The 16,055-nt window shown below is 39.2% G+C and overlaps 1 protein-coding gene across 1 annotated transcript in view; it reads right to left on the bottom strand.

The window, feature by feature from the left end:
- The window catches only part of ASXL3 (ASXL transcriptional regulator 3), a 98,679-nt gene that overhangs the window by 40,612 nt on the left and 42,012 nt on the right, over nucleotides 1-16,055 (bottom strand). The window contains exons 5-7 of the mRNA XM_086472722.1: nucleotides 14,479-14,600; nucleotides 1,742-1,859; nucleotides 701-820 (exon numbers count right to left, since the gene is read on the bottom strand). Coding sequence (XP_086328848.1) covers nucleotides 701-820; nucleotides 1,742-1,859; nucleotides 14,479-14,600 — 360 coding nt within the window. The remainder of the gene's footprint in view (nucleotides 1-700; nucleotides 821-1,741; nucleotides 1,860-14,478; nucleotides 14,601-16,055) is intronic.

Raw genomic sequence — 16,055 nt, 5'->3', positions numbered from 1 at the left:
GCAGGAAAATCTGCCTATCACGTGGAGCTACCGAGAATTTTCTCTTAGCATCTCTTCAGAGAAAATTCTTCATTAATTACAGATCATCATCCATGAATCTTGCTAAAAAACACAGAAAATAAAACCAGAAACTGTATCTACCACCTCAAGAGATGTAGCTTCAAAATAATTAAGGATCCAACTGAAGAAACAGATCAACCAAAGAAAGAGAACCAACCAGAAACGATAAGCCAAATCTCTGTATGACATGGAATAATGCAAATGAAGAAAAGAGGGTTAACTCCTAATAGGGCACGTATGTAAGCAGATATACTATTATCTTTGTGAATAAACGCATACTCGACTGCAAGCAAATTTACCAGGAAGAAAGAATATTTGCTACACCTCGCCCCCATCCCCCCCAAAGTCCCAATGCAGCAACCAGAAGCTAATTGCTAAATGACCTCTCCGCCTGCGGCTGCTTAGGTCTGTCAAACTTTAAAAAGCAACTACAGAAAAGCATTCTGGGGGGAAAAAAATTGCCCATGGATTTTCCAGGTAGCCAGAAAGAAAGATGCCTTCTTGAGAAAGGGTCAGCTGCTGAGTTTGAGAAAGGGACAGACAAACCATAAAAATAAAACTTTTAAAGAGAATGCAGAGTTTAAGAAAAAAATATCAGTATTACAATAACAAGTAAGATATTTCTTTTGCTCCTACTCACCTAAACCAGATTTTTTTAACCTCTTTAAGTGCTGGCTTGTTTGTTTTCCTGTTGGAGACTTTTGCCCATGTTTCATCTCTTTATCAGAACCATCTGCTTCACCATTTTTAGATTCAGATCCTTAGGAAAGAATAAAAACCCCCAAACATGATACTGATGCGCTTTGTACCAACAATTCCCCCCAGCACCCCCTACACCGTAAATAAAGCAAAAATAGGGTTTAAAAAAAAACAAACTGACATGCACTTGCTGAAATACACCTTTCTGGTCACAATTCGATTCCTCATCACCAGAGGAAATGGAAGTAAAAGCTCAATAAATCAATTAAGTGCTAAAAACTAAAGTTTACTGAACATTGCAGTCAATAAAAATGTTCAGTGATCTAATAAAAACAATGGTTTCCTATAATGCCCAAGAGATATCTTTAAAAATATTTTAACCTCAAGTTACGGGGCAGTAAAGTAATCTAAAGGCGAAAAAAAGATCGTTTCTTTGTGAAGAAACATTTACAGAAGAGATATGCCTGGAAATACAATTGTCAATTTGTGTTAAACATATAGAAATCTCTTAAAATGAAGCAACTTAACCACCAGAACTAAAGGTCAAGGTTACGCTGCAGTGATAAGCATGGTGCCAGGAGAAGGAAAGCTAACAAAAGGATCCGCGTATTGCCATGCAGAATTGAGACACAAACTCACATTCACAGAGAAGCTTGCCTTCCCCCCCCTCCCCTTTTTATGGCATTGAATACCAGCATGTGGTCCTCCATCAGAGTTCCAGAGCCAAACAAAATGTTACTTTGCATTCCTTTTAAGCTGCTGCTAATACCAATTGTCATTTTACCGTGTGCCTTCAGTTCTTTATTAAAGAAAAATCTCCATCCTTGAGACCCCAGGTTTGATAAGGAAATAAAGACGTTAAACAAAGCCACCAAGTGGAAATATTATTTCAGCAGTTCCAAATTCTGTGTGCTACACAGCTGATTCGGAGGAAGGCTCTGTGACTAGAGCTGATCTTGCAAGCGGTCCTTTAGCTATTTACCTGAAGGTGAATCCGACTGCTCATCAGACACCTTTAATGGTGTCAAAACAACACGAGGAACAGTCTTGTTTACCATCATTGAGACTCCATTTCTTCTTTTCTGCTGTTGTCTTAAAGCCTACAAAAACGATAACAAAACATAAAAATGTAACAAAAGCCAATGATTATAAGTGAATTACACGAGACATTTCTCTACTATTAAACCGAATCTCTTAAAATAAGCATAATTTACACAGCTACTGACTTGCCAGACTTCACATTCGTCCCCTTTATGTCATTTTCCTTTAAAATATAAAATCAGGCTTTTGGTTATAAAGAGAAAGAAGATGCACCTTAGATCATTTTCCAATACGGTTTGACAACAAAGAAGGACGTAACTGTTTGCTCTACCTTAACAGCACAACATGATAACCCATGGAATGTGAAACTAAGACTTCCAAGTAAAAAAAAGGTAAAATAAATGTTTCAAAACCAGGATAAATATATATATGTCTGCACATCTCTCGCAGGTGCATCCTCTCCAGTATACTGCTCAGTCAATCAAGTTAACACAGAGTGTCATCAGTATGTACAGCATGTAAGGACTACAGTATTGATGCACTCACTCAGCCGTGAGTAGTGCTGCACAAAATCACTGAACATGGCAGGAATCATTTATTTTTGTGAAGGGAATCAGTCCTAATCTTGGAAACCTTGCAGCACTTGGCTTCTGTCTGCTTGACTTTGGGCATTAACCTTCAGAACACGAACATGATGGTGTTCTGGCAAATCTGGGGAAAAATGATACAAGAATAAATCTCTACAAATAGGAGTGCTTTGTGTTTCATAAATGGATCGAATACAGGGTTGATAACGTAATACAAAATATTTAAAGATTAGAAATAGCAAATACCTGTCAGACTGTTTTATATGGAAAATGGTATCTGATTCAAAAGATCTTAAAACATACAAACATGTACACTTGCCAATTAATACATTTGCAGGCTTTAAAATTCTGGAATTAATCAGAATGGGCTGGGCTTCACACAGATCTCTCCTATCCTCTTGTCTATTTTTCTCCAGTCTTACTGTGCACTCCTTTTATAACTGTGATTTGTGTTATGATCTTGAGGGGGATTTTTAAAGTAATACTGTATCAGCAAGGAACATATTTGATAGGAATTATCCTTCTAGGTTTATGAGCATGAATGGCTGATGCCTTATAAGGTTTAAGTCTGTAACTTTAATTAATCTGTAATATCTTTCTAAAATGTTCACATAGCTAACATAGCTAAATAAATTTAAAAAAAAACTCTGAAAAAAAAATCAATATCACTCTATTCCTTTACATAACACACTACACAAAATACACCAAGCCACACAAAAGCTATTTCATCGATTAAGAAGTGTATTATAAAAGGGCTTAAAAGACACATTAGCACTGTGCAATAAAAAGCAACTTAGAACACTTGAAATCAAACAAAGAGAGGAAGCTGGTCAGATCTGCACTGAACCAAAAAAGCAAGCAGAAAGCCATGAAGAACAGACTACACTTCACACATTTTTGAGACAGAAAATTCATACAGGTCTTCTGCAAGCACAGCTAGACCTGCGGACAGCCAATTCCAAAATGTTGACATTTCTCAAAAATTCCCCCACATTCCAAAAATGACCCTCAGGGCACAGTCCTGCCAAGCTAAAGTGTCAAACCAGGTGATCTTTATTTAATAGTAATACCACCCAGACAGTAACAAATAGTCCACTAAAAATTAACTGAAAAACCAGCCAAGTTCTACGCTAAGAGCATACCAATATAACCACAACCCAAACTGTATCGTGTGCCCCACGACCTGATGTGCCTGATGAAGAGCAAAGGGAATAAACATCCATATTTAATGTCATCCTCCCTAGACAAACGAGTAAGAGCCCAAACGATGCCCCACGTCCTCCTCCAGTCTCCTCCTGACCTTTCAAGACAATTTCCACCTCTACCAGGGACCACACCCTTGTTGCCAACACCCATCAGAAAATACCATTTTACTGATTTATGCAGCCACTGTGACAAAGGTAGATTCTTTGTAAAGCCTCACAGTTGATTTTCAACGCTTTAGGTTGAGCTCCTCACGAATGAGAGGAAGCAAGCAGCAGGGTATTCTCCACCAACGAGAGGCAGCCCGGTTCGTACGCCTCAGGTGACGCACGCGCTGCGGAAGCGAGGGTAGCGGTACCCAACCCTTGCCAAGCGCATCACTTACCTTCTTTTCGTGTTACTGGAAGGCCACTTGCGGACCTTAAGCACGTGTTTATGCAACTGCTCTGGCACTTCCAAGAAGCACAGGCCACCCCATGCTCACAGAGCACTAATGCAAGACAGCTCGGCTCATCCCAGCACTCCTTGGACACTCAGAGCCACAAAAGTGGGGAACGCAGCTGGGAGCAGGCAAATGTTGCTACCAGAACTATTTACTTTGAGGCACAGCCCGCTTCTGAGCTACAGGCTAAGCACCTCAACACGTGAGGATCAAGCACAAACCTTAAAGACACCATTTCCCTTTGACACATTTGCTTTTCAGTTGTTTTTTTCCCCCCTAACATTCATCGTTTCACTGCCAGTCCCCCATCCCCACCAGTTCACAATGCAAGGAACCAATCACCACACAGAGACCACAGTTAAGTTTGGAAATCAATCTGTACAGGATGACTCAAGCTGACAATAAAGCTACACATATGTGGACATCTGAAATACAGGTTGCAGAAAGGAAAAAAAAACATTACAACCATGTGGACATCACAATCTAAGTCAAAGTTTTAACACAAAGTGCCAACAAATTACGCTGTGCCCAGAGAATGGAAAAATAATCTTCCCTATGCCTCTCTATCGTGTCATTTGTCAAAGGCAAGATATGAGGCAGGGGAGGAAGGTACAAAAGTATCAAATAAATAATTTAACATTTGATTTGCAAGGTAGAAAGATGGCTGCTCAGTCATCCTGTTTAGTGGGATGCATTATTCACAGGTAAACACATCGATTTTGGGTTAAATTCTTCGAATTTAAAGCCGCAGGGTCTGAAATTTTGGATAGACAAGTCTTTGCAAGACAACACTAGGAGCAAGCCAGCAGAGGGAGAAATTGCCGACTGATGCTAGTTACTAGTAAAGCCAAACACGGTTAAACACAGTAACATATAAACCAAGGACACTCTGTGCAGTCTCTGCTGAGGACGAATATATAATCTCTCTATGCTTAGCCTGAGGGACATTAATTTTAGGATACAAGACTACTGTAGGATAAGACAAGAATCTTGTATCCCAAGATTAATTCTACTTAGCTGGGAAGTCAATGGGATTACTCAAAGTGAAACATACACCAAACGCTTTGCTATATTGAGCTTTCAGGGCACCAAGCTAATTTAGTGCTTTCCTAGTCACCACGACCAAATAAATCTCGAGTTTTGGCTCTTCTGGTGAAGAGAACAAACACAAAGTAGATGAGTCAAATTTGTAACTAGCACTGAAGAAAATGAGAAATTTCATAACGTATTCCAAAGAAAAATGGTTCCAAATCTTACTGTAGATCTAGAAACAGTAACTGACACAAACTACATGGGCATTTTTTACCGACACAGCCTTTTGCATCTCATCCATATTTAGAGATATATAACCCCCTATCTGGGCTTCCTACAGATCTGCAAGAAAGAGCTGATGATTCTACCAAATGATAAGGTGTCATTTTTACTATGGAAAGTAAGAGAGAAACACATACAGCACATACGACAGCTTACATAAAGTATATATTTTTTTACTAAGACTCTATGTTTGCATTTCAAATGTATCCAACCACTTTGTGCTAAATGCTCGAGTTAAAAAAGCTTCAAGCTGTAAATTCCTAGAACTGATCCCTGTTGAAGTATTCTGTAAAACATTACTACCATCCTATCTTGATGGCACATGAATGAAAAAGAAGAGAAAGAAAATCAAAGTTCATGTTGTATACAAGTTAAATGTTAAAAGCTCTCTTAAAATGACCACCAAAATTGTACTTACATCCAGCCTTTCACAAGCAGATTTGCAAAGGACATCTGTGAATCTCTCGCACATAATGAGTATGGAGAATTCCCAATATTCCCATTCATAAAAATGAACCTGTGACCATCTGTTGAATAACACTGCCACGGTCATTATACAGAGCCTGGCATAATTAATTTGTTTAATTAAATTATTTTTATTGCCAAAATCTTTAAGTAACCTATGAATCCACTTTCATCCAAAGAACTCAAAATAACATAAAAAGATGTGTATTAAGAAAATGCAAACTCTGAAGATAGATGGCAAAAGAAAAACACCAGGCAATCAACAGCGATCTCCTAATTCCAAACGGTTTTTTACAAAGAGGTGAAAAGAACAAGTCTCCTTTCTTTTGGGGAGTTTATGCCCCTGCTGGAGTATAGCAGAATGTTGCAAGTTTCATGAATGTCATCATCTGTTCTCAATAATTTCATATTTAGTTGATCTTAAGACAGCAGAAACTTCTTCACCCATGTGACAAAACGGTTGACTCTCTTCAGTAAAAACTAATAAAGTCATCTTTGACGTAGAAATGAAAGGAAACAACATAAACTAAAAGGTAACTGGAGAGAGGGGAAAAACACATCCCCAAAAGAGCACCAGAAACAAAATGTGAAGCTCTGTGCTCTGATTTTACTGCTGCTTGGGATACTTTTCATGATTTTTCTTTCCCACATCTTTTCAACTCAAAATGAAAAAAGGCAGCATACAGCTAAACCATTAATGCAGAAAAGCACTTTCATTTCAGCTTAAACGCATGACATGCTGAGAATGTTAAAAATTAAGTTATTAACAACAAAGATATGTAACACTTGGTTGCATTAAGCAATGTTGTCCCAGATTTCTATTTGTTCTATAAATGTCAAGTCTACATTCTGAAACTCATATCGTGAAACATAACCTTTGGAATTTCACACATTATGAATCAGAAAAGTAAAGCTATGGAACTCTTCCGTTCTGCCACGTGAAAAACACAAGCTATGATACACTGAGAAAAGACTATTGTACAAAATAAGTAACAGCTCTACATCGTAGTCATGGATCCCAAATTGGCAAAGATGAAACAGATTTATAGTTTATCACTGATTCATTTAACACCACCATAAAATTCAGTCTTTGTCCTCTCTCTCACCCTCATTTTGTTAGTAAAATTAAGACAGCCTTCAACTCCCATCCCTCTATTGAATTAAAATTTCTCAGTGGCAACCTGCTTCATGGATACGCAGAGCAGTTAAAATAAAACAGTAAGCACCACAAATCATGGAAAATAAACATATTGTTACTTTCAGGATGACACTACCACTTATATTAAACATACATTAGAAGTCCTCAGTTATAAGCAAGCAAACATAAGAATAAAACATTAATAAAGATGTCTTAAGTCTTTCTAGCTAGGCAACAGCTACAAAGTACAAAGTGCCATTTCCAAAGCGTAGAGTAAATCAATTTACTTCCAACCAGACTTGTGCACCAAACCTAACAGTATTGGTGCCAAGCATACACAACCGATCATTTGGAGACAAAGAGTAGTGGTAGAACACCAGGCTGGAAGTTTGGAGACCCACGGCTTATTTTCAAACTGTTAATAAATTCTTGAATAAACCTCTATTCTTGTCCCATGCCATCCTCCTACCCTGTGACACTTAGACTTGTATTTGGAACAAAAATAGTTTCTTGCTGCTTATTTGTTATTTAGGTCCCAGCAGTGGTCGGGGTCTTTCTGTACAACTACAGTATACATTAACAACTGAACATTTATCTGTGTATTAACTACCACTGAACTAAAGTGCTTGGACATTTCTGGTGCAGAGACAGAGACGTGTGTATTTACGCGCTGTCTGTACACCAGCCCTATCTTCTAGAGGATTACAATAATGCATTCACAGCTACAGTTGCTGCAGGTCATGACAGACTGCAAAGTAAACATTTTTGTTGCTTTCCCAACCCCAGAAACAAGAGAAGGACAAAAAAACCCATGTGATGTGTTCACCGTCTGTTCTGACTTGCATGTGAATGGGAATGATGATGGCATATGCGTTGACTCAGTGACACTTTTTACCTAAGAGTGTTGGGGTTTTTTAAAAATTGTTTGCATAGTACTAAACTAATAATATCTCTCAGCTGAAAAGTGCTTTATGGAAAAATCTGTTTCTTGGCTCAATAAAGCACACATAGGTAAGGAAACAGTGTGTAGAAAGCAGTTTAAAACCAAACAAAAATAAAGATAGCAATGTCAATACAAAATCTTACTTAGAACAGTAACCAACATTTTCCATTAGGCCAAATTTGCAAGCATATTCTGCACAGGGTCCAAAGCATCCAGTGGGGGCTTCAGGGCTAGACTAGTGCTCCGGATAAAACACCTATCACCCCTCAGAGAAACGGGTGCACCAGTTTCCATTGCACCAACGTAAGCGGTTACAGCACAATGCCTTCCCGCCAGACATCCTGCTTCAGCCTGGGTTCTGCCACACGTCCACCCCCCCCGAGCACACAGCCTTCCGGAGACCTACCCAACAGCTCCTGGAACAGCATTTGTAGGTAACTGCTTGTCAGCATTTTACAGGAGGCTTCCTAGAGCTCTGAAGAGTTGCGAGCTATTCCAGCTCCTGTCTTTCCCTGAAAAGGCCAACCATTTCTAGGACGCGCTTCAAAAGCAAGGCATGGTTTATTTTCACCGGGGTATAATTTCACTTTATAAACTATTCAAATCAAAAGTTGTTCTTATCATATGGCCCAGAAGAAGATATTCACGTAGACACCCACTGCCACTATATGGAAAAACCAGGTAACATCACTGGAAAAGCTTGACTGGGACTCTCATCTGCAGTGAGGATACTTTTTTCCATATAGTAGCAATGATGAATCCATCCGAAACGGTTCCCCAGGTTACTTAAAGAAAAACATTGCCAGACACATACAATGCTTAGAACCAGACCACTATCATCAGCTTGACTGTCTGAGACCTGGGACAAGAAACTGCATCTACAGAACAGAACAAAGAGAGCTCTTCCGAGCTATATTTGGGAAGGAGATTCCACTAGGTAGCAGTGGTAGATTTAACCAAAGGTAATGCTCACGTCGGGACATATTTTAAGTGAGGGACACCGTCCTAAAGTGAGGCAGAGGACCAACTACACTTCAACATGGTACTATGCTAAAGTTGCTTTAAAATTCTTCTTAGTTATTTCTCAGAGTAGGAAATTGTGGAAAATACATTTATTAAAACAGAAAACATGCAGGAGCGCTGCAAAAAGCATACTGTGCGAACAACCCCAGAGGAAAACCAAAGAAGCCAAATGCCCCAGTGACTGGGAGCTAGTTATTAAAAAGTAGTACAAAAAGAATACAGGGATTGGGTGGATTTCTGTCCCTTTCTTTCCATCACAGGGAAGGGCTGCGGACCATGGGGATGACCCAGAAGAAAGTCTCATTAACATTGTCTTGTGTCTTACCAAAGCACTGTGTTGAGCAGCTGGTACGTGCTGCCCGTGCATAGGGACCTTTAGAGGGACATACCGTGCAGCCTGCCTTCGGGCAATGCATGTACTCCCTGAAGAGCTCCTGCTGGAACTCTTGCTCTTCCAGCTTCTTTTCCCCATTATGCAGTCTCCCTGCCATAGTTTCTCTCTCCTCTTCCCTAGACTTGTCTTGGCAATCAGAAAATCAGTTTAGTTTATCATCTTCGAACTTCCGTTTTCCTGAATGCATTTTGTAAATTCCACTGTCCCTTCCCATGTCTCTCTAGAAGTCAAAAAGCAACATGTTTTCCTTGTTTTCCATTTGTTGACAGGAAAATTTGTCAAGAATCATCACTTATGTTGCCAGACATCTGATCAAATGCTTCAGCTAGGGAGCCAGAATTCTCCAACTGTGGCCTCGGTAAATTTGTGGCATCTGAAATGAAACATAGGAAAATGGTTAACGGAGACCACGAGAAACTGCAGCAAACTCTCTATACCAAGGAATTCAGTACAAAAAGGACCTCTCAGTTCACAGTGGATTTTCAGAGCCTTCCAGGAAGACACCCTGTGCTCAAATTTTAAGTGATAAGGACACAATCATAGTGATCTCCTCTGTCACCTTTGTTTCTTTGGGGGCAAGGAAGGGAAAGGAGGGCAGGCAAATATATCAGGTTGATACTAGAACATGTGAGTGAGTAGTTGCTCAAATGAGTCAAAGGATAGACACCACAGACAGACTCATACTGGGTTACTTTCTACGGACAGCAAAATGCTTCCAGATAACCTGCATCTGGCTGTAGTCAAGGAAAGAAATCCTAACAGCATGAATTTGGAGGGAGCAAGACTGGTGAGTTTGCTCTTGTTCTTCTTCCAAAGTAAGATATGCCGTGTGCCTGAGCTGAAGAGAGGAAAGCAAATCCACACCAGCATCAAGGGAGATCAGGATTCTACCTTCAGTGCCAACCCAGACCTAGGCACTTGGACACCTGTGTCCTTAAAAAAAAAGCAAACCACAAAACAAACCAAAACAAACCCCAAAATATCCACCAAAGAAATCTTGATAAACTAGTCCTGTGAACTTGGGTAAATTGGGGTTAAATTACACTGTTCACCATTCTGCTCTGAAATTTAGTCTCCTGTTGCTTCAGGTCGTAGGCTGGTTTCTAATAATAATTACAGTTGTGCTAGACAAGTCAGCCTGAAATGTTATTTGGAGCTGTACAGGTCTAATGTCCTATAATTCAGAAGCAACACATGAGCGAACACAGTAACTTCCCCATAGCTCTCTTACTGCTTGGGGCCTGAGAGCATCCACTGGACAAAAAGGGGTGTGGAGTCGCCACATCTGCCGTAAGAACAAGTCATATGGACAGGTGCCTTCCTTCTCCATAAAAAACTGCATCTACCCACTTCATGAATAAAATAGTGGCACATACATGAACCCAGCCACCAAGCATGCAGACAAAGCCCAAAGTTAAGAAAAACAGAACAAACCACGGCAATAACATACCTTGTGTAGATTCCCTTATTCCTGAGCTTCTCTCCTCCCAAACCCACTTGGCTGCTGTCTCTGGAGTTTCTGTCTCTACAAAGAGATCTGGATGCCCAGCACAGTCTCAGACATGTCCTGGTCTGTAATCAGATCCTGAGTCTGAATGGAGTATCCTTCTCTTCTCCCAAGAGAAAATTTATGGGTACCCTTCTTGGTGCTGATTCCAAAGTGCCAAAAGTGAGGCAGGATTTTCTTCCATGTCTGGAAGGTCTACTATCATCCCAGACATCGTTATAGTGCATCTTCAAGTTCTTTATCCTCTCTTGGTACTGCCCCAGGAAAAACTGATGGACAAGGTGCTCTGATACTTGGCTATCACAGTCCAACAGACACTAATACCACCTCAATGTCCTGGATATTCACACATGCTCAGTGTTACCTACGTGAGGCCAGTTTGCAGGTATGATCGTTTCTTCTGAGAAATGTTCCAAGAACATCTTGATAGATACAACCAAATCTGTACATAGCGAAGACTTCCAAAAAAAAAGTATCACCTCAAGTCAATGGAACATAAACTGGACCAGAGAGGAGCATGGTAGATACTATGCCATGACTTGATGTCCGTACTTGAGTTAGCCTTGTCCAGAGCAAAAATAATTCACACAGTAGTGTGACCATGTACCACTGCTAGCAGATGCAGACGTAGTTCAGCACTTTCCCAGGAAGAGGTCCTTACATGGGTCTGCATGCCAAAACTCTCGAGTGCGAAAATGAGGTCAATCAGTATGGAACTGATCAGTACTGATAGGAAATCAGCGTGTGACAGCATGCCATAAACCTTCTTTTCAAAGGTACTAGATCAGCAACAGCTGGGCACACATACCCCAGCGCTTCCAACCGCAAAAGGGAAACAGAAATGTGTAAAATCTGCCATCAGAAAGCCAAGCATAGAAGGCAGCTCTACACCACAGACTCTTTTGTCTAAACCCTCATGAATGGGAACTATTTTGTTGGATATTACACTCAGATACTATACAAGAGCAAAACTGAAACTGCCTCAAAAACGAAAGAGAAGCATGAAACACACTCAGTGGTAAAACACTCAAAACCTTTCTCCCAACAAGGACACTACGGAAGGCAGTGAAGCTAGAAAGTTTCCAGACCGAAATGGCAGCCCAGCCTTTGAAAGGTGAGGAGATAAGGTCTGAACTGTGACACAGACCGTGTGAGAGTTTACTGCAACTGCAAACCTCCTTAGCCCCTGGGAAGTACCCCAGATCCACTGCTGCCTAAAAGAAATCAAGACCAAGAGCCAGGGCACAGAAAACGCCCTTTCCTCCAAGCTCCTAGCATAGCTCAAGAAATTCACTGTTGTGACTAATTTGATTCATGAGAACATCCTAACAGGCAGGCTGTTACAAGGAAATGGGAGGTTACTCTTTGCAATCTAAACCCAGGAAGATATGTCTAGAATTCATTAAAAATCAAATAATATGTAAATCCAGCACATGATACTTTAAAGAGAATTATATATGACTAGAGTGGTTAATAAGTATATAAACAGTGGAGAAAATCTTCTAACTCCAGCTCAGATCTTCAAGAAATACTGCACATTATCAACTTGCTTCTCACTTTAATTTTAATGGATTACAAAACAAATACACACAAGATCAAGTTAGTGTGAAGAACCCACTGTTTTTAAATAAATTGAGTAGGAAACTGCTTGAAAGACTATCTCGCAGGTTTTCATTCCGTGAAGACTGTTTACTAATAGAAAAGAGCAACAGCTAGGAAAGACCCCATTTTGACATATATACAGTATATATATGTTTATATAGTATAAGCACTCGCTGAGAGCATGATGATGGCTCATTTTGTGTTACTTTAGCGTAAAACCAGTAAGTTAGTATCAGCTGGATGAGCGTTCCATACAACCGTCTAAAGTTTCTTGTGTATTCAAAGGTACTAAAGGTTCTTCTTTGTACAAATTTTAGGTATTACGTATCCATAAAAGCAATAGAAAGACTGGAAAGTGAAAGGATAAATTTCCAACAGCAATTTTACAAATAAAATCACTGTTAAAGTTTATTAACCTCTGCTACAGTATCAAATTAACTCAAATCTGCAGCATGTATATGGCAGTAGCTAACATCTGAAACTTTAGAGAAAACACAGCAAAAATCCTCCACTCTTCCCCAGTACAAATGTCCATTTGTCTAATACTGTACCTAGAGAAAACATTTCGCTGATAGCTGTAATAATACACTTATACTCTGAAGTACAGGATCTAATTACCATCAACTTAATTAAAACCAATTTCTTTTTATTGATTTCTTAACTTTCTGATGTTGCTTTAACTCTACCGCCTTAGGGAATGTTTTCAAAGATTTCCATCAATGTTACAACTTTTTATATTAATTAAGCTATTCTGATTAGTTTGCTCTTTTAAAAATCATTCTCAATGCTAGACATCTGCTAAGTGACAAATGGTAAGAGTTTAAAGAGTTTAAACAGCTATACAAGTTCAAACATTTTTGGCTTTGCTTTTTTCCCCCCTCCTTTTCCTCTGCCTGCTCCCTCCACCCCTAAGAAAGTTCACATGTTGCAAAAGATCTGTATAAAATAGTTTCCAAAAAGTGTGCCTTTCTCACAACTATCCACACAGTTAGTGAGATGCTTTGTGCCCACTGCTCAATTTTTCTGACCAACAGATGTGAGACCCCAATCTAACCATCCTTTCCCCAACATAACCATCCTCAAAGCCTCTAAGTGCAAGATATAACCTTACATGATTGATAAAGGTCTATTAATTTTAGTGGATTTAAACTCAAACCACATGAAAAACGAAGCACAAATACTTAAGTGTTTCAGGGAGATGTAGACAGGCTTTGCTTAACTTAAGCCTAAATCAACAACTCAGCAATAAACTACCCCATGAAATATTAGACCTCTGTTAACCGTAACTAAGAGAGCAGCTACAAGAAAATTTCGAACAACATAATCTCATTACGCTAACAGTTTAGAAAAGTGGTATTCCTTTTTTTATAGTCTTTACAAGATTAAAACAATTCCTACATACTCAAAATTGAGAGGACATAATGATAGGGTTTTTTAATTTTAATTTTCTAGTTTTTCTTTTTCATTTGCCTGGCTGCAAGCTGAACTAATATGGCACTGTTGGAAAATAATTTTCACATTGCTATGCTTTCAGTTGGTATTTGACTTCCAATAATCAGCTAGTTTTGCCAAGCTTTACTACTTATCATGCAACCTAAATCACCCAAATGCAAATAACTTATTCAAAAAATGAAAACTACTCCATTTTTATACACTGTAGTGTCAAATACAGTATGAAAGAAAAATTACCTATCAGACCATAAAGAAAAACTGAGCAGCAAGTATACCCAGATTCTCACCTATCTGCAGAACTTCTTTCAAATCTTTCTTTTAAGCCTCACACAAAATTTCCAACACAAATGCTTACATTGGAAAAGCAGGGATGTGACAATATAAACAATTCTGTTTATGTGAAAAGCACTTAAAACCCGATCAAACTCACAATAAATAGCAGGACTGCACCACAGGTAAAAAGAAGAAAAAAACCCCAGCAATACCCCACTAAACAAAGCACTAAAAATCCTCAGAAACACCTTGAAATTCTGCTAAGATCTTATTTGTATAAGACTGACACACATGCTAAAGGGAAGCCAATTGATTATCAGGCAATCCAAGCTTACCTGCTTAAGTGCTTTCTTTGTGTGCTGCTGGAAGGAAGATACTAGCTTGCTTTGCACCGGAGCATTAGTAAGGCTCGAGTCACGATTGGAAGACATTTCTTCAGATGTCTGCTTTGGGCAAACTTTATAAAAAGAAAAAAAAAAAAAAAAATCAGAATACTGTTATGGGGGTCATCTTCCCTATATCTTGGAAAATCCTGGGGACAGAAAAAGAAAATACAGGTGCCTGGAAAACAAAAAGCTCGCTCTAAGGAATTAAACTAATCTTGAAGTCCAGATGAGCTGAAAATGTGGCCATATTCTAAATAAAGGCATTGCCTCACAAATACTTGTACCTCATCGTACCCTTTCCATGCAGTTCTGGAGGCCTTGCATATTTTGCCTTTCAGGTCCTGAAAGGTAACTGCAATAGTTTAACTGTGGTTTTCACAGAGAAGCTAGACAAAAATTACCTTCCTCACCAAGACATTTTAAATGGATTATTATGTGTCTAAACGTGTATTTATACAAGAGACACTGATGACCCTGTGTTCTAGAAATATTTATAAATATCTAACTTCACGCCAGATTGTAATGGCTTCTTAGGAGCCAGACTCATCTACTTTATAAGTACTTCTCGGTGAAGCTAAGAACACACACTTTCCTGTTTAACGGGTAGACTGGAATATCCTGCAAAGAGGAATTCTGGTCTCTCAGGTAATACACACTGCTGCTTGTCAGCCTTCTAAATAATACATGTTTTAATGAGCAAATACTACTGTACTTGCATTAAACAGCCTCTTGCACACGTGTTGTGTGAGAACAGAAAAAGTCGCCTGGTTAAAAATAAAAGGAGATACCATTAATTGTTTTTAAAAAGCAGCTTTATTAAGCAGATATGAAAGCTGTGAAAACAGCTGGAGGATCCTATTAGCCCTGGTAGCCAGCGAGCTTGACTAAAACGGCTGTAAAAACCTTTCCCCTCTTAATGCCCCGCATTGCTATTACTCTCACTAGTGTCCCAAGACAGCCCAGCTAAAACAGCAGCACTATGGATCCAGAAATTAAGCAAATTTTTTTTTTTTTCCATTCTCCTCTGCTGACTCAATTCAGGTCTTGCACGTTGACACGCCTCCTTCACCACGCTCTGCGGCTGTGGATGGTTTTCCAAGGTTTGCCATACCTCGCACACCTACCAGAATAGTCTGAAGACACCCAAAGCAGCTGCACAGACACGTGCCACAAATAATTTTAGCCCAGTGTTTCTATTTGCCTGTGGTTTTCTCCTCCCATCCTTCTGGGATGAGCAGACACCTGAAGTAGCATTCTAACTCCTTTGCCTTTAGCAAGGTTTCACAGAAGAAATATTGTAATGATTTTTTGTTTGTAAGGAAAGAAAGATAGATTACAGACAATTTAGTTATCAGTAATTAATGGCCACCGTAAGATGCATGTGATATTTGTTTTCACACTGACAGAAAAAATTGTTAATACTTACCTCACAAATAGCGAATACACTGTTTTATGGCATTGGCATTATGACAAGATAATTTTCATGTTAGATTAAAAATTATCATTAGCAGATAAGACAAATCCTA

This window comes from Leptosomus discolor, chromosome 13 (assembly GCF_034619465.1).
Source record: "Leptosomus discolor isolate bLepDis1 chromosome 13, bLepDis1.hap2, whole genome shotgun sequence".
NCBI classification, from domain to species: domain Eukaryota; kingdom Metazoa; phylum Chordata; class Aves; order Leptosomiformes; family Leptosomidae; genus Leptosomus; species Leptosomus discolor.
The sequence above is the reverse complement of the archived record's forward strand: the minus strand, read 5'-3'. Positions and strand labels throughout refer to the sequence as shown.